The following is a 23,360-nucleotide window of genomic DNA, read 5'->3' on the forward strand; positions in this document are numbered from 1 at the left end:
TAGCATACAAAATGTAGATCTTAGAAACACAATGGTCTATGATTGGAGTTATGGTAATATATATTATTTTTTTTATATTTTTGGTCATTGTTTCAGTAAAAATTGTACTGGTATATGTCACATTTTTTTTCTCAATATTGAAAGAAAAGAAAAAATCAAAAATTTTTGACAATTTTAAAATAACAATAACAAAATTTGCATACTCATAATGATTTTGAAAAACAGATTGTCACATATAGTATTTCATATTTTCCACGTCACTGCATTTTGATTGTACGTACTTTGTAATCAGGAAATGAAAACAGAAATGCACATCCTGTGGCATTTGAGTATTAATACCAGACATCAATGTTTGTAAACAAAGTGTCACATGATGTAGTCAGCTGGTCGTGATTAGTCTATGGATGACCTAGCACTGTGTTTAGGTATCACTCCACTGAATCATTTTTGGTTCACTAATCATCTCATGGAAAAATAAGCTTGGCCCGTGCATAGAATTTGTTTTTATTGACTTATTAAACATTTAAAATGCATGAAAATTTTTCTTTTTCTAGTTTAGATAGCTTTCCGTATTTAAATTCATGATCAGTATTCTTGAAACAATTGATTCAGTTTTATAAACAAATACAAAATGTAAGTCTTTTCATCAGCAATATAACAGAAAAAAAAAAGAACTATTTCAATTACTAATTAAATAATTGTCTTCATGGATTTGAACTTGATCTAATTATGCTATCAATTACTCTAGTTTGCAGATTTTCTTATAATTTGTTGGCCTTTGAAATCACTGAATCACTGGTCACTGAATTGTGCTAAATTTCGCCATGTTTTCCAGACTGCGATTGACCTATTATGGTGTCCTCTGACCTGATAGGTCAGGAATGCTATTAACCGATCAGAAAACCGCATAATACTATCGATACATTCTGAGTACTGACAAGTGCAAAGAATGAATCCAATGAAGTACGACCTGTTGGTGTTGATTTCACGGTTTGATGTGTTTTTAAAGAAGTGATTAGCACTTTTTAAGAGGTAAACTGTACTAAAAGAGTTTTAACAGCTTTCGTGATAATAACAAATTAAATGTATTTTACCTAAACAAAAAAATTTAATAAGTCTTCCAAGTCTTATGCATAGTCTGCTTTTAGCTATGAATATCACAAATGATTGTGTTTTGAAAAAAATGTTGCTTTCTGAGAGCAAGTATTACACCATGTGTGCCACCTAATGTTTTTGTAATCACTGATTTTAACTCAAAACATAATTTTGTATTCTTAAAACTCAACTGTTTTGAAAAAAATAATTATTTAAAAGTGGTCCAAATTTTTTAAAGTTTTTACAGTATACCAAGAACCATTTATCATTCATGAAGTTTTAATTATTCTATTCTCTCTGATGAGAATGAAGTTGACTATAATGTTACATTGATTCACTGGAAAATCCAAGTACTTCAGACTAGTGAAGATGCTGAACATAGTGATATTAATGATTTTATAGTACCTTCCAAATGCCAGTTTGTCTCGAATCTAAAACGAAGAACAAAAATATATGTATTCACTTTTCACTTAGTCTAATTTTGTTTTTCACAAACTTCTTGCCAAGTATTATTTTCTTTCTTTAGAAACTGAAATATCTGTCATTTGATAACTTGTGACACATATCTTGATCATGTGACTATCATGTGATATCCTTGACCCCATTCTAGTGCCTGGATATTCAAATGACAGACTGGAATGACTGTATACATGTATACTGTAAATTGGTGTATGATGTGGGGGGAATTGAGAATAGGGTTTCACACTTACATGTATCTTAACCCGAACGAGCGTAAAGTTCAAGGCGCGTAAAACAAGGTACTGTCGATCAAAGGAAACAAATAAACGATACGAAGAAACTGATTTTATTACTCCTCACTGGAGAAGGTTACATGTACTCGTGCGCTAGAACAAGTATTCAGGCCTTTTATAGCCTTGGTAGGATCAGCCATCGTAACAAATGTTAGCAGGCTTGGTGCTGTTTGGTTCATAGTGCTATGAGCTATGATTGGTTAATAGGACAATAGCATTGAAATGGCGTCTGCTATCGTTATTTTGTGCTCGTTCTCTTCGAGATAAACATGTAATAAAGACGATTGAAACACAATAACAATATAAGATAGCACTGAAACACAATTGAATAATATTGAATCAATAATACAAACGAATATCACAGTAATAATTAGGGAAATAATAGTGGATTATACTCCCTCTCATCAACATATGATAAGTGTTGTCAGTGTTCCTTATGTTTACAATGTTACATATCTTTCTTATGTATATATGTTTTGTATAATGGATAAACATGGCTGACGTTAGGCCATATATACTTTGTTTCAGAGTTTGATCAAGGTGCGACAGTTTATGTCGGTGTAAAAGCACTGATTTTACGTCATGTATTTATGATAGTGTAACATGTGAATATAGCATTAGTCTCCTATTGAAATATATGTAATCAGCCTAATTTTGGAGGAAATGATTATTTTATTTTAGTTGATAGTTGCCATTTTTGCAGTATACTAACACTTTTACCATAGGTTCTTATAGCAGGGATACTATGCCGTATCTTAAAGTTTAGGCTGGTGACATAGGCTGAAAAAATTATATGATGGGGTACTTTTTTTTCAGTCCCCGCTTGAACGCAGTCTGAAAACGGAGACTTATGTTTTGACCTCTGTGCGTGCGTGCGTCCAGATCTGTATCTTAGAAATGCCTAGATCAATCACAATCAAACTTCACACATACATCTAACATGATATTATACATATGCACATCAATTTGTTTCACAATCTGATTCAAAATGGCCGAATGGCGGCCATTTTTGTTCTAAAAATCATCAAAATCAAGCATTTCTCGGCTGTTTGCAGATGGATTTTGTTCAAACTTGGTATATACGTTGGACATCATAGGACCTTAATGCACATTCTTTTGTTTGTCAGATAAGATTCAAAATGGCCGACTGGTGGCCATTTTGTTTTAATAAATATGGTTCTAGTGCCATATCTCTGACTTGCTGTGACTGATTATGTTCAAATTTTAAATATTCATTATACATGTATTCAAAATGGCTGATTTTGTCTTAATTAATGCTGTTCCAGAGCAATATCTCTCAATACTTGTTTGATGATCAGATACAAATGTCAATCATTTAAATGTTAAACAATCATCATAATCATATTCCTGACATGTTTATATTCCAGCTGTATTACTATAAACAAAACTATATATCTTAAAATTAAATTGTGTTCTATGAAATTGTTCTAAAAATTTTTGAAAAAAATTAGGCAAAGTTTCTCAAAAAATATCACTGTAACACATGAACAATAGCTATTTTGATGTATCATGGGACAATAACTTCATGATTGTACACAATAAACCAATGAACATTGTCATGTGATTTATTACTGATTTTCTCATAACTTATGAGTAGGCTTACAACCTAACCTTACTTCTAACTTAATCTAAATTTAGAAAACATTGCCTATGAATGTAATAACTCATGGAAGGACATGTAACCTTATTGAAATAAAATTAATCTGAAGAAATAAAACATTTTATTTTGCAGACAATTTATATTTATTGTGCTGTTTTCAACATTTCTCCTTCAATGTGTTGACTATGCTGTGTTGTTCGGCGAATCAAAAGATGACCCAAAGGAGAAAGTGACGTTGGGTGATGCTATAATACCACTAGACCAGTGTACCAGCAGGTAAGCCACTAATACAATCCTAGAAGTGACCTGTAGCCAGATATGCTTTGAACCTATTCAGATATAAACAATGTAGATATCCTACATCTATGGTGGTTTATGTGCGCATGGTGAAACTTTTCTAACCATGCCATTAACCTTTTAAATTCTGTTTATTCCTGACATGCATTATGACTGGCAGTTAATCATTCACTTGTGCATGTGACTGGGGGGGGGATTGACTGGACCTAGTCAGGTTAGCACATTGTATTTTCTAATTTTCTATTGCTAAAGATATGGTTGTACAGCCCAACATGTACGGCTAACACAATAACCACATATTTAGCAGTATAACTGTAACACACACAAAATATGTGTGTGATTGAATGTACACATGCAACTTAACATCTCATTTCCTGTTTTTCACAAGCTGAATATATATTCCTAACTGTTGACTTTCACAGATGCCTTACAGTGTACCTACATGTACGCATACCATATTATGTCCTGCTTTCTTGTATAAATTTTCAATATATTAAGAATATTTCACGAACTGCTAAATGTAATCTAGATGTCTACAAAACAAAATCATCAGATTTACGGTAGTAGTATAAAACTCAAGTCGATATAAAAGTAAAATGTACCATATGGTAAACATAAAACTTCTCATTTCTCCTGATCACAAGTGAATCAATAACAATCCTTCTCCCTCTTACTCTTTGTGTACATGGTAACTAAGCAACCAAGCAAACTAAAACTGTATTTTACATGCAAGTAATTTTTTTTTTATTTTCTAGTTTGGATCCTATCATCGTTATCTGTATTATTATTGCTGGAGTATTCTGGATACTCAGGCTTGTCAAAGTTATTTATCATTTTTTCCAATTTTGGGAAATTAAATCATTCTACACGAATGCGTTAAAAATAAGCACGGTAAGTACACTTGATATTTTCACAGTAAGACTTGTTACATTAGCATATATCTGGCAGGGAAAACAATAGAATTCATCTGTTCATAAAATCTTGTACAGTATGTGTTTAAAAGTGTTATAGATATATTCAAATATTTTCTTTATTTGAAAATGTTCTTCATATTTATGTCACATTTCCATTGTTTACATTGGATGAAAAAAAACTGTAGTGAGTAATGGAAATGGAATCACACCATTGAACGCAAACGATGGTGTATACATTAAATACTTTTTTCACTGGCATTTTGACTGTTGTATCTCACTATATTATGACTGAAAGTAGAAAAGATGTAAAATAATAAGGTTATTATGAGAATACCGCAATTTAAGCAAAAAGGCGGTACAGGATTGCATCAATCACTGATACACATCAGCCTATACAATTACCATACTGCATTTGTGCATACTTTACGGAATTCTCGTAATGAACACATTACTGTAGTTCTTCTCTTAATGTAATAAATATTAATTGGAGGTGACTGAATTGTTAAATGAATAATTCAAATTATATTTTTTAAGTGGTTGTCAGTTATAACATGATTGTAGAATTAAATGGCAATGGCAGTCATTTTAAACAGTAAAAGTGTGAAGCACGGTGAAAACGACAATCAAATACTAGTTTGATTTCACACAGTCAGTATATATGCCTTATAAGTGCTTGATGTATTCATATCACAGGAAGAGTTGCTAAACACTACTTGGCATGAAGTACTAAAGAAAGTACAACAAGTACAGAAGGAACAGCAGATGTGTATACACAAAGCTGAACTAACAGAGTTAGGTAAGTGGCATTGTTATCTATCTCATAATTTGATAATGTTCATGAGGTTTTGTGAATTTTTCGCAGTAAATTTACGATATTGCAGTTATTTACAGTGTAAGGTACAGGTTTCCTCCATCTGACTTTGTGAGCAACATTTGGAGACATTAAATTGTATTTAAAAATGGAAAATGCCAGTAACTGTCTAATAAACTTTTATTTATCACATCCCACCCAAAGAGGGCGCCATTGACATAAGTAATTTACACTACCCTAACCCGGGTAGTTTGATGACTGTAGTTTAACCCTTTTGCTTTGTGACCTTTCACAAAAATGGTCTTTTTCAAAATTGTATCAGATTTGCTATCAGAATTCTGTATATTTGAGAAAAATGTAAATGTAAAAGTCTGTGTGAATCAAAATTAACTGCATCCAGATTTTTTTTCAAAAAATAAACATGTGTCACTCAGGCTTATAAAAGTTCACTCCCATAGATGACAATGTTACTTGAAAAGCAGGGATATTCTACACGTAGAACATTTAAAACAAAATAAATAAAATCAAAAAACAGTATCATCATGATCATCTGTACTGGCACTGGCAATATTAGACTACTCACTCACATCATCAAACTAAGGCTTGTTTACTTGTTTATTCCTGGATTTCTATGTGACCCTGTGCCTTAATACAAAATATGGTGTGAAACTGTGATGAATAATATGACTAGCCATTCTGTATTTTGTATTTTGGCTTTTACAGTACTCGTATAAACTATTATTATACATCTGTTACCGTTATGCCATAAGTTACAGCGAGGGGTAATTTTGTGTTATTGCACTGGGTATTTTCATCCTACCATATTAGGAAATGGGAATTCCAGATATGGAGCGATTACACACATGAGCGTCCTCTAATAATAAAAAACAAACATGGCTGCCACCCGGGTTTGACCAGACTCCACACAATGAAGTTCGCTAAATCTGTTCTAAACTATGATGTATCCTTGTGAGGAAAAGATGTATAATAATAAGGTTATTATGAGGGTACTGCAAAGTTTGCACTCAGACAGTACTGTACTGTCTTTGTGTATACTTTTCGGTATCCTCATAATAACCTCATATTATTATTAATTCATATCCAAGATTCCCAACTGATGGACAAGTTAATCTGATTAAATTTGTATTAACATGCAACTAAATTCATTTTCACAGATATTTACCATAGAATATTGCGTTTTAAAAATTACATGGTTGCCATGGTGAATAAAGAGTTGTTACCAATCAGAATATTTCTTCCATTTGTTGGCGATATGTAAGTATACATAAATGTACATGCATATTATAATTCACATGATGGAAGGGCATTGTACTTGCTATGACTTTGACGTTAAATAGCAACCTCACTGTCTAATGGTTCAAGCCAAACTGTTTAGCAGATGTGATAGAAATTGATATTTATTTGCAAAATCTGATGTTCATGATGGTTTCTTTGAAAAATATATAAATAAATATTATTAATATATTTCACAAGAAATGAATTTATAATGTTGGTCTATTAATGGTCAATTAACTTTAGGATGCAATTTATTTGGGATGTAATCTTTTTCGTTTGTGTTTGGAACAGAGGTGTCAAGTCTATATATTTACATTATATATTTTGCATATTTCATAAAATATAACTGTGTATCCAACACAAAATAAGAATTTGTGTTTTTGTTTACAGAATCTTTCTTACAAATGGCTACAAGTATAATTTGGAGATGATATTATTTTGTAAGTTGTTTAATTTTAACTTTGATAAGTATCTCTTTTGTAATAAACTTTGCATCATGAATGTGTAACTTTATTTAACATTGGTTTTTACTCAAATTTAGGGGGTCCATGGTCTCCTTTTGAGAATAACTGGCATCTGAGAGAAGATTATAAGAGAAGTGGTAAACGACAAGAACTGGCCAAAATGTAAGTGTATGATTGGCTTTAAATAAAACAATAAATTAAGTGTACATTTCAATGTGGATCATTACCCGACTTTTAATTCAGCATGAGCCCTCAGTGGCAAGGTACTTTGAATCTTTTGTTTTTTTTCCTAATAGTCATAGAATATTTTATTAGTTAATAAATTAGTATTATGGCATTACTACATAATGTATCATGTGTCTAGTGTTCATTTAACTGAGTATATAGTGTATATTTAATTATGTCAGCTGAGCTAAGTAATTACTGGTATATATACTGGTAGCATACACAAGTGATTACCACCAGAGTTTTGAATTGGGATTGATGCTACTCCGGTGTAATCACGAGGAATATTCAAATATCATTTATGTTAGACGCAACACGAAAGTGATTTATCAATGTTGCAGTAGAATGGAATTGATGAACAAAAATTATTTTTTGAAAAACAGGAAATTATTATTTTTTGGGTGTTAAACTGAGCATTGATGAAGTGTTTAACAAAGTTAAGTCACGATAAAACATTTCGTTCTTCAGTAGGTATCAGCACCTAAGAAAAACCTAAATTGGACTCAAATTTAGGCATTGAAATATATTCCAAATATGATACCAAAATTAGAATACTCACAATATATTCATAGTTGGACTCATCCTTCTCTGTTTTTCAGGCTATCTCGACGGATATTATGGATTGGTATTGCAAATTTCTTGTTATCCCCGTTCATATTTTTGTGGCAAATACTGTATTCTTTCTTCAGTTACGCTGATCTTATTAAACGACAACCTGGCACTCTGGGTGCTCGTAGATGGTAAGTTAGAAATACCAATGGAGTTGGCGTTCTTCTCAGTATTTGTTTCATTATGTCTTACAAAAATATGTGTCAAGTTGTGATAACAATTATGACATTACTAAGGAGGCCAACACATCATTATGGATATACCTAAGTGGGCTTCAGTACATATTGTGTATAGCAAGGTGTCAGACCACTGAATAGTTTTCATAGGTGACATTGTCAAGGTTTAGTTCAGCTAAATGTTGGTGAACACAATCGCATGTTTTCTCCAAATCTCACAAAATAGATGAACTTAGATATGATAGAAAAATATTATCACGCAGAAAACTGACTTGGGGAATTTTTAACAATTTGTTTTACATCCCTGAGAACAATTTTGAGATATCATAACAACCAGTGTACAAATATCAAGTTTACATTTTTCCATATTTATTGGTCATTTATCTAGTCTCTCTGGTTGTCTGATGATATCCCAGAGTACTATAACTACATTACTTACTTAGCTACAGGCTCTCATTACATTACCTGCCTTGTTCAGAGCCCTTGCATCATTACTTACTTAGCTGGGCAGTTCTAGGCATAGCTTGAGGAATTCATCTCATTACTTGCATTGCTCGCAGCCCTTAGTATATTACTTGTATAGCTAAGTGGTCCTTACCACATTACTACTATAGCTAGGGAGTCCTCACCTCATTTCTTTATAGCTAGAGGGACCTCACCAATCTCTACTGAAGAAAATGTAAGTTCAATGTCATGACAAACCAAGAAATTAAAATATAAATATATAAACTCTATTTTGGGTACTTTGCACCAAAGAATTGAGCATGTAAACATTTGAATGGACTCTATTTTATATACAATGTGTGAAAACTTTAACCCAAAATATTGTTTTCTCCCCACAAAGTTTGAAAACTATTCACTATAGGTAAGCAGACAAATTCTAAAAGTTATGTCACTTGTTTTTCAGGTCCAACTACGGCCGACTATATCTTAGACATTTTAATGAACTTGACCATGAATTTCAAGCAAGGTAAGTGTATTGGGGGGTATGGTATGGATCATTTTCATTAACTTAGGGTGTCCAATCTCACTTCTTAAAATAATGAAATACAGCAACAGAAGTGTGTTTTAAGATAGACAATGACTGACAAAATGGAGCCACATTGTGTTTCTTTTTAAATTAAAAATGGATGTGTTAACGTGTTGAGATTTACATTAACAATATTAATATGTGTTGTGTTCTTATTTATAGATTGGCAAGAGGATATAAACCATCCAGTAAATATATGGATGTCTTTGTATCAGAAATGTTGGCTGTTGTTGCCCAGTAAGTGTTAATGAAATGTCTAGGCATTGATAGTGAAATATCCTGGCGGTAGTGAGTTGTCTAGGCATTGATAGTGAAATATCATGGCTGTAGTGAGTTGTCTAAGCATTGATAGTGAAATATTCTGGCTGTAGTGAGTTGTCTAGGCATTGATAGTGAAATATCCTGGCAGTAGCGAGTTGTCTAGGCATTGATAGTGAAATATCCTGGCTGTAGTGAGTTCTCTAAGCATTGATAGTGAAATATCCTGGCTGTAGCGAGTTGTCTAGGCATTGATAGTGAAATATCCTGGCTGTAGTGAGTTTTCTAGGTATTGATAGTGAAATATCCTGGCAGTAGCGAGTTGTCTAGGCATTGATAGTGAAATATCCTGGCTGTAGTGAGTTTTCTAGGCATTGATAGTGAAATATCCTGGCTGTAGTGAGTTTTCTAGGCATTGATAGTGAAATAGCTTGGCTGTAGTGAGTTTTCTAGGCATTGATAGTGAAATATCCTGGCTGTAGTGAGTTTTCTAGGTATTGATAGTGAAATATCCTGGCAGTAGCGAGTTGTCTAGGCATTGATAGTGAAATATCCTGGCTGTAGTGAGTTTTCTAGGCATTGATAGTGAAATATCCTGGCTGTAGTGAGTTTTCTAGGCATTGATAGTGAAATAGCTTGGCTGTAGTGAGTTTTCTAGGCATTGATAGTGAAATATCCTGGCTGTAGTGAGTTTTCTAAGCATTGATAGTGAAATATCCTGGCTGTAGTGAGTTTTCTAGGCATTGATAGTGAAATATCCTGGCTGTAGTGAGTTTTCTAGGCATTGATAGTGAAATAGCTTGGTTGTAGTGAGTTTTCTAGGCATTGATAGTGAAATATCCTGGCTGTAGTGAGTTTTATAGGCATTGATAGTGAAATATCCTGGCTGTAGTGAGTTTTCTAGGTATTGATAGTGAAATATCCTGGCTGTAGCGAGTTGTCTAGGCATTGATAGTGAAATATCCTGGCTGTAGTGAGTTTTCTAGGCATTGATAGTGAAATATCCTGGCTGTAGTGAGTTTTCTAGGTATTGATAGTGAAATATTCTGTTGTTGAGTTGTCTTGGCATTGACCCATTTAATGTGGTGATATATTCATAATTAGTGTTCTATTTTCTGAGCCTTATGTTTTTTCATGCCGATTTATATGACGTGCAACTTCGTCAATCTTCAAAATGTGTTATATTTTTGTACTTCCGTGTATCCGAGCAGGATGACAGAACGTGGTTGGTCAATAGACAAAGTTAATATATACATATAATAATATATACATATATAGGGTAATAATAGAGGTCAAATCACAGAATATTATTATTGTATCTATGTTTTTTCTGCTAGGAATATAGCATTTTTTGCTGCTTCCATCTTAGCTGTATTATTATTACTGACTGTTTATGACGAAGATGTACTCACAGTGGAACATGTGCTCACTTTGATGACCATACTAGGTATGTGGTAGAGATCTTCTCAGCACTTCAAATTTTCAAAAATGGGGACTTATGTTTTGACTTCAATGTATGCTTCTGTGTGTGCATCTCAATCTGTCCAGCAGATATGCCTGGTCAAATTCAAACTTCACAAATACACGGTACATCACATATCTTTGGCATGTCCATTCGTTTCATGGTCCAGTGGTCATTTTGTTTTAATGAATGTTGTTTCAGAGCCATCTCTGACATGTTTTGACCAATCATGTTCAAACTTTATATATATGTCATACGTCATGTCTCACATATGCACATGTAATTGATGTATGATCAGGTCATTGTAACCAGTCAAGATGGTCAAATATGACTTATTTATTTCAAAATCAAGCATTTCTGCCATTCGAGAGCCAGTTTTCCATCATATATAGGTGGATTTTGTTCAAACATCAGACATTATGGACCTTGATGTACATAATTTTGTTTCTCAGATTGAATTCAAAATGGCCGACATGTGGCCATTTTGTTTTAAGAAATACTGTTCCAAAGCCATATCTCTGACATGCCTTGACTGGTCATGTTCAAACTTTATATATACATCATGTTACACCCATGCAAATGTCTTCATTGGACAATTCATTCAAGATTGCTGAATAGTGGCTATCATCAAAATTCATCAAAACCAAGCATTTCTGCCATTACAGATCTCAGTTGGAGTTTGTTCTAACTTCCAGCTATATCTCTGACATTCTCTGACTGTTCATGTTCAAACTTTATATATTTCTTCAACAAGGAAAGTCATGTGTGTGGTACATGTATTGAAGATTGTGAATTGAAAAATGAGAATTGTATGGTAACCCTTGTATTTGTGTGAAACATATCCTTTCATGATAACTGTCATTTCTCTGTATTTATTTTTATATCATTTTTCTGTAGGTTTAATTGTTACCTGTTGTCGGTTGTTTATTCCGGATGATGTGAGTAATAAATTTGATTTTTTTTCTCCCAGAATAAAATTGATAACTCAGGATTGTAGGAGAAATACTTTTCTTACTTAGTCTCATTGTGAATGTGTTTACATCATAGTCTGGAATTATTCATGGTTTCTAAAATACCTGCCTAGTCAGACTAGTGGTCAATTTAGTAATATTGTGGGCAGGCTATATCAAAACCATCTAAGAAGACAAAATAAATGCTGCACACATGATTGACACCGCTTACGTTGATGTCATTTCTAGTGAAATGTACATGTATAGCTGTATTCATTGACCAATGTGCATATGTGTTAATTGTAGAACTCTTGGAAAGATCAAGATTCATGTTTAGTCAATATGATGCAGCACTAGCTGTGTCACAACTAGTCATGCTAACTCACTGGGGCTTCAATGACACAACATAAAATTGTACATTGCAGAGTGATCTTGCTATAACATTTTACTATAGTATTTGTAATTTGGTGTAATGTAATTCACATTTTATAAACAAAATCAGGAACCACAACATTTTTATTTGTGCCTCAAGTCACCTATACAATCATAAACAATTTCACTTTTTTTCTTGAAGACCAACACCCCCCCCCCCTCCCCAGCAATCAACAAACTGACTCAACTTGATTTGGGAGAATTCTATTTTGAGTAAGGATTCCTACAAAATCAGTCCTGTTAGAACTCTCGGAAAGACCTAGATTGTATGTTAAAATAGTTGGTTATGATATTAAGTACATAACATAACCTTCAAACCACAATATACATTTCAAATGAAAAAAATGAATACCGGTATTTATGTTTCTCTAAACAAGCTTTGTATTGATTAAATGTTTTTGCAAAGTGCTCCAACTACATCTAACAATTTATAGCTGAATTGGGTCTGGGTGGGTGACACTGAACTAAGTCTGCTTATCTATAGATTACAATGATCTTAATTCACTTCACATAATGTGGATATCAATAAATCTTACGAATTAATCTATAGCATAAAATAAATGCATAAAATTGTAATAAAATTTAAAACAAATAATTTTTTAACACAAACACACTATTGCCTGTTTTTTATTAGCTCCGCTGTCGACTTTGTGGAGTGGAGCTTATCATATGAGTGATTGTCCGTCGTCGTCCGTGTCAATGTTTTACTTTTTCGACTTCTGCTTGAAAACTACAAGCCTGAATGCTTTGATACTTGGTGTATAAGTACCTTGGGTAGACCTCTCTCAGATTTGTTCATTTTGTAATGATATCTTTAATTCTCTAATTTTGGTGAATATTTTTGTCATTTTTGGTAAAAAGTGATATTTTCGACTTCTTGTTGAAAACCGCAAGTCCAATTGCTTCGATATTACATATATAGGTACTACATGTGTACCTCTCTCAGATTTGTTCATTTCATAATGATATCTTCAATTCTCTAATTTTGGTGAATATTTTTGTAATTTTTGGTAACCGCAAGTACAATTGTTTTGATATATCACATACATATATAGGTACTACCGGTACATGTGGACCTCTCTCAAATTTGTTCATTTTGTAATGATATCTTTAATTCTCTAATTTTGGTGAATATTTTTGTAATTTTTGGTAAAAAGTGATATTTTTGACTTCTTGTTGAAAACCGCAAGTCCAATTGCTTTGATATGACATATATAGGTACTACATGTGAACCTCTCTCAGATTTGTTCATTTTGTAATGATATCTTTAATTTTCTAATTTTGGTGAATAATTTTGTCATTTTTGGTAAAAAGTGATATTTTCGACTTCTTGTTAAAAACCTCAAGTCCAATTGCTTTGATATATTATACATATAGGTACTACATGTGGACCTCTCTCAGATTTGTTCATTTTCTAATGATATCTTCTGTTCTTTAATTGCCATGTGCATTGCTAACAGCGGAGCTATCTCAGCCGATAGGCTGCTTGTTAATGAATATTTGTAAATAATGTCTTGGTGGTCTCTTTCAGCATCTAGTATGGTGTCCGGAGACATTGATGCAGAGTGTGCTGGCACAGATACATTATATCCCAGATGATGTAAAAGGAACTGCACATACGTGGGAAGCAAGAAATAAATTCTCACGGTTATTCCAGTACAAAGCTGTAAGTTTATTAGGCCCCATTGGGTATAGTCTGAAATGGGGACTTATGTTTTGTGTTACATTTAACTATCCTTTTGTTATCATTTCTCAGACAGACTTTGACCAATTTTGTTGAATTACTCAAAAAATTTGGCTATTTTTGTCTCAGCTTCTGAAGAAAAGTTAGACTATAAACAGAACTATTTTGTGAATTTGTGATGAAAAGAGGGAATTAGTGGTGAAAAGGTTAATTACCCCGGTCAAAGTCACTGTGACTCTGTGACTCTGTGTCTTAACTACCCCAGTCAAAGTCGATGTTATTCTGTGTCTTAAATACCCCAGTCAGTCTTACATGTGCACAAAATACGGGACTCTTCATACCCTTGATCTTCTTGCAGGTTCATTATTTAGAAGAATTATTGAGTCCACTGATCACACCATATATTCTGTGTTTCAAACTACGGTACAAGGCACTTGATATCGTGGATTTCTACCATAATTTTACAGTGGATGTTGTTGGTGTTGGTGATGTCTGCTCCTTTGCCCAGATGGATATAAGAAAGCATGGCAATCCTCAGGTATTGATTTGTATAAAACAACTTTACAGTCTGAAACATGTTTTCTGTAATTTTTGTTATTCAACATGTGTTCATGCGTGTATGATTGTGAATGAAGCTTGATCAATTATGTTAAGATCCCCCATGATCCATCTTGATATTCCCATGATGCATCTTGGCATTTCCATGGTCCATCTTGATATTCCCATGATGCATCTCGGCATTTCCATGATGCATCTTTACATTCCCATGATGTATATGTATCTTGATATTCCCATAATGCACCTTGATACTTCCATGTTGCATCTTGGCATTCCCATGATGTATCTTGATATTCCCATATTGCATCTTGATATTCCCATAGTGCGTCTTGGCATTCCCATGATGTATCTTGATATTCCCATAATGCGTCTTGACATTCCCATGATGTATCTTGATATTCCCATGATGTATCTTGATATTCCCATAATGCATCTTGATACTCCCATGATGCATCTTGGCATTCCCAGGATGTATCTTGATATTCTTATGATGCATCTTGATATTCTTATGATGCACCGTGGGAGTACTGCAATGCACTCTGGGAGTACTGCAATGTACCCTGGGAGTAACACACTGTATATAGTCATCATTAATAATGTTGTGATCTTGATTTGTATTGTTTGGTTACAGTGGATGTCTGACGGTAAAAGTGAGGCGACTCAATATCAACAAGCTGAAGATGGAAAATGTGAACTTTCTCTTATGCACTTCACAGTAAGTATCCCTACTACCCACCACCTTCTATTTCTTAGATCATCAAGGTGAACAGCTGGACTAATGTCACTTACATCAAATATGAATTCTTAGCAGTAATTAAGATGTAAAATAACCATCCAGTGCTTGCATGCTCTGCTATCGAAGTTGCGAACGAAATTAATATTTTTGTCTTGTACTTCATGAGTTTGTAAAGATTTCTATATCTTGAATGATACCAGAATTTACATCGTAGTGAAATGGAAAAGAACACTAATGGTTTTGTCTAATTGCAATTTCAAATTAGAGATACCGTTTCACTTGTTTCCATGGAAATGCCAATTTGTTTTGAATTGTGCTGCAAAATTGTAACATCCAGAGTGGCTACTATCGGTAATTAAACAATTTTTACCAGGACCCCAGGTTATGTGTCCTGGTTTCAATAAAAATTACTCATACAAATTTTGAAAAATTTTTGTATCAAAAATAGAATCAAATTCTTGCATAACTAAAATGTATAATGATATTTGAAATTCCGCAGTGGATGTACAGGTATTTCCATAATTGGATACCATGACTTGTATGATAAAGTATTCCTTACTGCCTTACTCCTGAGGTATTCCCTTACCTAGACAGATAAACAATTCATTGTTTTGTTTTTTCAGATGACAAATCCAAAATGGCAACCACCTCAGGACTGTAATATGTACATTAGTGCTCTGAAACATCAAGGTAAGGATATGTCTCAGTTTACCTCAATTCAGCTTTTTTGCTGTTTCCTGGCTTCCCTTCTGAACAACAAGTAGGACACAGGTAACTGGCGAGCACCATCTTGTTTCATTGGTTCTGAATCTCGATCCAATGGCAAGTGACTCTGTGACATAATATGAAAACAATCTCTGTTTTAAATAAACCAGTCTGTAATACTGCAATAAAAGAATTCAGTCTGTCTGCTTATAAACTACATAATTGATGGTGAGAGCATTTCTTCATATTTTAGTGAGGGATATAACAAATAAAACAGTTTGTATATTCACTTCAAAATTTGATAGTCAAAAGCAATCCCTGCTGCTCTCTATCACTGGAGAATAATCACCAGTAACCAAAGAAAATAGAACATGATAGACCAATCAAAATCTTTGTACCATTTCCAGCCTCTTGTGGCTGGGCCAATACAACTCAGTATGGTTGAATTATTGTATATTAAAATGTACAATTTCTGATGTTTTACTCCATGTTCATATATCCTCTCAATTTTGTAGTTTCAAAGATTCAAAATTGTGTATTTTATTGGTTATTTTCAGCTCAGAAAGGTGTTGGGCTCTTGGGCAGAGTGGAAGCAGAGAACACAGCGTTGGCAATGTCAACGTCATTGACATCTCTACAATCAATTGAAGGAGGGGTAAGTATTGTGAGACAACTATATTGTAAGGCAGCCATATTGTAAGGCAGCCATATTGTAAGGCAGCCATATTGTAAGATAGATTGTGAGGCAATCATATTGTGAGCCAGCCATATTGTAAGACAGACTGAAGAAGCCATATTGTTGGGCAGTCATATTGTAAGGCAACCGTATTGTAATATAGATTGTGAGGCAACCACATTGTGAGGCAGCCATATCGTAAGACAGACTGTGAAGAAGCCATATTGTTAGGCAGTCATATTGTAAGCCAACCATATTGTAAGATAGATTGTGAGGCAACCACATTGTGAGGCAGCCATATTGTAAGCCAGACTGTGAAGAAGCCATATTGTGAGGCAGCCATATTGTAAGCCAGACTGTGAGGAAGCCATATTGTGAGGCAGCCATATTGTAAGATAGATTGTGAGGCAGCCATATTGTGAGGCAGCCATATTGTAAGGCAGCCATATTGTAAGATAGATTGTGAGGAAGCCATATTGTTAGGCAGTCATATTGTAAGCCAACCATATTGTATTAGATAGATTGTGAGGCAACCACATTGTGAGACAGCCATATTGTAAGCCAGACTGTGAGGAAGCCATATTGTGAGGCAGCCATATTGTAAGATAGATTGTGAGGCAGCCATATTGTAAGCCAGACTGTGAGGAAGCCATATTGTGAGGCAGCCATATTGTAAGACAGACTGTGAGGAAGCCATATTGTTAGACAGTCATATTGTAAGCCAACCATATTGTAAGATAGATTGTGAGGCAACCACATTGTGAGGCAGCCATATCGTAAGATTGTGAGGCAGCCATATTGTAAGCCAGACTGTGAGGAAGCCATATTGTGAGGCAGCCATATTGTAAGATAGATTGTGAGGCAGCCATATTGTGAGGCAGCCATATTGTAAGGCAGCCATATTGTAAGATAGATTGTGAGGCAGCCATATTGTAAGACAGACTGTAAAGTATCCATACTCTGGAGACAAGTACATAAACAAGAAGAGGGTTGTTGAACAAGTTTGTACTAATTTATTAATTACTCCTTTGTGTTTCAGTATAACACTCTTTTAAACAGTATAGTGTTACAACAAAGTCTCTTGTGTGGACCTACATACTTACCTGGCTATGGACCCGCCACTTCTATGTCACCAGCATTAACCAATACTACCAGCACTGGACCTGTCAGAGGAGCACTTAATAAAACAGAGGGACCGTTAAAATCCAGTGGAAATGGATTACTTGGAAGGTGAGTTGTGTTTTAAAATCCAAATCTTATCCGTGTACAGAAGTTTTAGGAGCAATCTGATGAATCTGTACTTTTAGCCAATTACTAAGTTTTGCTGACTCAGAAGTATAAATGGTCGTCAAAATAATAAAAAAAATAGGCAACTTGCTGTTTACATTTGTTTATGAATATATCATACAATCTGCTGTCTTGTTCATACCTTAGTGTCCAGTAATCACTGAAATCATTCGCACAATAAGTACTTAGTATGGCATGGTAAATCATGTTTGACTGACCTCAAAACCAAAAAGAAGTTTAATTGATTTTACTTATTTGTTTGTGCACGTGACTATGTGAGTATGTGAATCATAAACCAACTATGAACAAGCATACAGTTTACTTATTTAATCAGAAACAATTGTTACAATTCTTATGTCAATATTGCTGTATTGTATTTAGACCATTTCTTAGTAGTATTGACATATGTCTACAGCTCATGATAAAAATATGTTGAACACTGTAACTACGAGTTTTGTTTCCTATACGCTGTACGTGCATAATGCATGCAATGTATTGTGGGATAGAATATTGTGTTATCTCATTGGATACTCCTGATGTAATTTCATAGTAGTTGAAATTTCACACTGGTTTTTAAGACAGAAAGGGGAATCATGGTGATTTTGGTTAAATTACCTGGTTAGAATGAGTTTAGCACCACCACAGGTCAAATTAAGAAATGCTGTTGTTTTTATCTGACTAAATGCCAATGATAGAGGGCGCTTATATTTTTGTTTTAATTACAAAATATTCTTTTTTTTTATCAGTGTTCACTCTTCAACTTTAATGTCTAACAGTATACAGTGTTCAGTTGGGTCAAGCCCAATCAGTAGTGCTAATGTGGCTGCCAATATTGCCGACTACACAACGGCAGACATGAACTTCAGTGCAGTGTACATGCACCAGGTATGGATAATAAAATACAACACAATACACAAAATAAATAAATTTTTTCCGAAGATTTGAACGGGTAATATGAAGAAATTAAAAAGGATACTATTTATGATAGAGCTCTTACAGATTAGTGATTTAATTTTATTATCTTGTATGTAACAATCACTACTTTCAATGATTGGGGGGTTAACTGGGCAGCTGGTATAGTCATTTGAAAGTGGTATCTTTGAAAATTTGACCATAGTCAAATGTGTGTAGCACAATATTAGGCAAGGAAAAACCTAAAAAATACATTTGTCAAATCTCGTGCAAGGTTTTGAAGCCACTGTTTTAACGTTTAATTTCATGTATAACTCAGGATCTCGCATGAATGGAAAGTGGTCTATTAGCACATACCGATACAGTGATATTTTTGTTTTGTAAATTCACATACAACTCTAGATTGTGTCATCATTTAAAAAGACATCTAACTTAAATGGGCAATGATCCCAATTGCCCAAATATACAGCAATAAATTAAAAGGATGTGATGGAAAGGCATGTGATATGTTACCCAATCAGACATTCAACTTACATCTCGTATGTTAATTTTCTTCTCTTTGTAGCTCCATGACAGGAAAGTTGAATTACATGGCAGTGGTCAGTTGGAATGGCAGTCTGAAGAAGAGAGGGAAAGGCGACACTGGTCAGCGTCTGAAAGTCCTGACCGCACTACTTTGGCATCACCATTGCATTCTCAGTTACCTAGGATACCAGTGAAAGATGTACGAGATCAAGTCTTAGAAGAGGACTCACAAGAAGAAGAAATTGATGATGATGATAGACCTCCAACAGAGCACTTACTTGTAGATGTTACAGATGCAAGGTAACGCTGAAACTGTCTGTCTTACTGCATATAAATTAGCTCATTTACAAATTTTAATATTCTCCTAACATAACCCTAACTTGTAGATTTACAGATTTATTGTTATGCTACGATTTCGTTACTTATTGCATGGTAATTAGCCAAATTGGGTTTATTTTGCAGTGAAGTGATTTCATTTTTCTGGATTTTAATTCATCTGTATTCAGTGTTATAAATTTGGAACATATATAAATTACAGATTATATATGGATAAATAATGATTTGATTTGAGTCACAATCATTACTAGGAGTGTTTAACCAATCAGAATGTTGTTGATTTGAGTTGCAATCATTACTTGGAGTGTTTAACCAATCAGAACGTTGTTGATTTGAGTTGCAATCATTACTAGGAGTGTGTAACCTATCAGAGTGTTGTTGATTTGAGTCACAATCATTACTAGGAGTGTTTAACCAATCAGAACGTTGTTGATTTGAGTTGCAATCATTACTAGGAATGTTTAACCAATCAGAGTGTTGTTGATTTGAGTTGCAATTATTACTAGGAGTGTTTAACCAATCAGAGTGTTGTTGATTTGAGTCACAATCATTACTAGGAGTGTTTAACCAATCAGAACGTTGTTGATTTGAGTCGCAATTATTACTAGGAGTGTTTAACCAATCAGAGTGTTGTTGATTTGAGTTGCAATCATTACTAGGAGTGTTTAACCAATCAGAATGTTGTTGATTTGAGTTGCAATCATTACTTGGAGTGTTTAACCAATCAGAACGTTGTTGATTTGAGTCACAATCATTACTAGGAGTGTTTAACCAATCAGAATGTTGTTGATTTGAGTTGCAATCATTACTAGGAGTGTTTAACCAATCAGAATGTTGTTGATTTGAGTCACAATCATTACTAGGAGTGTTTAACCAATCAGAACGTTGTTGATTTGAGTCACAATCATTACTAGGAGTGTTTAACCAATCAGAATGTTGTTGATTTGAGTTGCAATCATTACTAGGAGTGTTTAACCAATCAGAATGTTGTTGATTTGAGTTGCAATCATTACTAGGAGTGTTTAACCAATCAGAGTGTTGTTGATTTGAGTCGCAATTATTACTAGGAGTGTTTAACCAATCAGAGTGTTGTTGATTTGAGTCGCAATTATTACTAGGAGTGTTTAACCAATCAGAGTGTTGTTGATTTGAGTTGCAATCATTACGAGGAGTGTTTAACCAATCAGAGTGTTGTTGATTTGAGTCGCAATTATTACTAGGAGTGTTTAACCAATCAGAACGTTGTTGATTTGAGTTGCAATCATTACTAGGAGTGTTTAACCAATCAGAATGTTGTTGATTTGAGTTGCAATCATTACTAGGAGTGTTTAACCAATCAGAATGTTGTTGATTTGAGTTGCAATCATTACTAGGAGTGTTTAACCAATCAGAGTGTTGTTGATTTGAGTCGCAATTATTACTAGGAGTGTTTAACCAATCAGAACGTTGTTGATTTGAGTCACAATCATTACTAGGAGTGTTTAACCAATCAGAATGTTGTTGATTTGAGTTGCAATCATTACTAGGAGTGTTTAACCAATCAGAATGTATTTGATTTGAGTTGCAATTATTACTAGGAGTGTTTAACCAATCAGAGTGTTGTTGATTTGAGTCACAATCATTACTAGGAGTGTTTAACCAATCAGAACGTTGTTGATTTGAGTCGCAATTATTACTAGGAGTGTTTAACCAATCAGAGTGTTGTTGATTTGAGTTGCAATCATTACTAGGAGTGTTTAACCAATCAGAATGTTGTTGATTTGAGTTGCAATCATTACTTGGAGTGTTTAACCAATCAGAACGTTGTTGATTTGAGTCACAATCATTACTAGGAGTGTTTAACCAATCAGAATGTTGTTGATTTGAGTTGCAATCATTACTAGGAGTGTTTAACCAATCAGAATGTTGTTGATTTGAGTCACAATCATTACTAGGAGTGTTTAACCAATCAGAACGTTGTTGATTTGAGTCACAATCATTACTAGGAGTGTTTAACCAATCAGAATGTTGTTGATTTGAGTTGCAATCATTACTAGGAGTGTTTAACCAATCAGAATGTTGTTGATTTGAGTTGCAATCATTACTAGGAGTGTTTAACCAATCAGAGTGTTGTTGATTTGAGTCGCAATTATTACTAGGAGTGTTTAACCAATCAGAGTGTTGTTGATTTGAGTCGCAATTATTACTAGGAGTGTTTAACCAATCAGAGTGTTGTTGATTTGAGTTGCAATCATTACGAGGAGTGTTTAACCAATCAGAGTGTTGTTGATTTGAGTCGCAATTATTACTAGGAGTGTTTAACCAATCAGAACGTTGTTGATTTGAGTTGCAATCATTACTAGGAGTGTTTAACCAATCAGAATGTTGTTGATTTGAGTTGCAATCATTACTAGGAGTGTTTAACCAATCAGAATGTTGTTGATTTGAGTTGCAATCATTACTAGGAGTGTTTAACCAATCAGAGTGTTGTTGATTTGAGTCGCAATTATTACTAGGAGTGTTTAACCAATCAGAACGTTGTTGATTTGAGTCACAATCATTACTAGGAGTGTTTAACCAATCAGAATGTTGTTGATTTGAGTTGCAATCATTACTAGGAGTGTTTAACCAATCAGAATGTTGTTGATTTGAGTTGCAATTATTACTAGGAGTGTTTAACCAATCAGAGTGTTGTTGATTTGAGTTGCAATCATTACTAGGAGTGTTTAACCAATCAGAACGTTGTTGATTTGAGTCACAATCATTACTAGGAGTGTTTAACCAATCAGAACGTTGTTGATTTGAGTCACAATCATTACTAGGAGTGTTTAACCAATCAGAATGTTGTTGATTTGAGTTGCAATCATTACTAGGAGTGTTTAACCAATCAGAATGTTGTTGATTTGAGTTGCAATCATTACTAGGAGTGTTTAACCAATCAGGGTGTTGTTGATTTGAGTCGCAATTATTACTAGGAGTGTTTAACCAATCAGAGTGTTGTTGATTTGAGTCGCAATTATTACTAGGAGTGTTTAACCAATCAGAGTGTTGTTGATTTGAGTTGCAATCATTACGAGGAGTGTTTAACCAATCAGAGTGTTGTTGATTTGAGTCGCAATTATTACTAGGAGTGTTTAACCAATCAGAACGTTGTTGATTTGAGTTGCAATCATTACTAGGAGTGTTTAACCAATCAGAATGTTGTTGATTTGAGTTGCAATCATTACTAGGAGTGTTTAACCAATCAGAATGTTGTTGATTTGAGTTGCAATCATTACTAGGAGTGTTTAACCAATCAGAGTGTTGTTGATTTGAGTCGCAATTATTACTAGGAGTGTTTAACCAATCAGAACGTTGTTGATTTGAGTCACAATCATTACTAGGAGTGTTTAACCAATCAGAATGTTGTTGATTTGAGTTGCAATCATTACTAGGAGTGTTTAACCAATCAGCATGTTGTTGATTTGAGTTGCAATTATTACTAGGAGTGTTTAACCAATCAGAGTGTTGTTGATTTGAGTTGCAATCATTACTAGGAGTGTTTAACTAATCAGAACGTTGTTGATTTGA

The 23,360-nt window shown here is 34.0% G+C and overlaps 1 protein-coding gene across 2 annotated transcripts in view; it reads left to right on the forward strand.

Moving 5' to 3' along the window:
• Positions 1 to 23,360, forward strand: part of LOC100369591 (autophagy-related protein 9A-like) — a 44,189-nt gene that overhangs the window by 5,284 nt on the left and 15,545 nt on the right. For both annotated transcript variants that reach the window (XM_006825033.3, XM_085501052.1), the window contains 19 exons: positions 3,601 to 3,744; positions 4,521 to 4,656; positions 5,373 to 5,475; positions 6,666 to 6,765; positions 7,177 to 7,226; positions 7,328 to 7,412; positions 8,075 to 8,215; positions 9,168 to 9,230; positions 9,453 to 9,527; positions 10,886 to 10,995; positions 11,908 to 11,948; positions 13,924 to 14,058; positions 14,435 to 14,614; positions 15,266 to 15,349; positions 15,994 to 16,060; positions 16,633 to 16,730; positions 17,791 to 17,981; positions 18,785 to 18,923; positions 19,516 to 19,775. In XM_006825033.3, the coding sequence (XP_006825096.2) occupies positions 3,601 to 3,744; positions 4,521 to 4,656; positions 5,373 to 5,475; positions 6,666 to 6,765; positions 7,177 to 7,226; positions 7,328 to 7,412; positions 8,075 to 8,215; positions 9,168 to 9,230; positions 9,453 to 9,527; positions 10,886 to 10,995; positions 11,908 to 11,948; positions 13,924 to 14,058; positions 14,435 to 14,614; positions 15,266 to 15,349; positions 15,994 to 16,060; positions 16,633 to 16,730; positions 17,791 to 17,981; positions 18,785 to 18,923; positions 19,516 to 19,775 (2,202 nt within the window). The remainder of the gene's footprint in view (positions 1 to 3,600; positions 3,745 to 4,520; positions 4,657 to 5,372; positions 5,476 to 6,665; positions 6,766 to 7,176; positions 7,227 to 7,327; positions 7,413 to 8,074; positions 8,216 to 9,167; positions 9,231 to 9,452; positions 9,528 to 10,885; positions 10,996 to 11,907; positions 11,949 to 13,923; positions 14,059 to 14,434; positions 14,615 to 15,265; positions 15,350 to 15,993; positions 16,061 to 16,632; positions 16,731 to 17,790; positions 17,982 to 18,784; positions 18,924 to 19,515; positions 19,776 to 23,360) is intronic.

This window comes from Saccoglossus kowalevskii, chromosome 7 (assembly GCF_978046115.1).
Source record: "Saccoglossus kowalevskii chromosome 7, keSacKowa6.1, whole genome shotgun sequence".
NCBI classification, from domain to species: domain Eukaryota; kingdom Metazoa; phylum Hemichordata; class Enteropneusta; family Harrimaniidae; genus Saccoglossus; species Saccoglossus kowalevskii.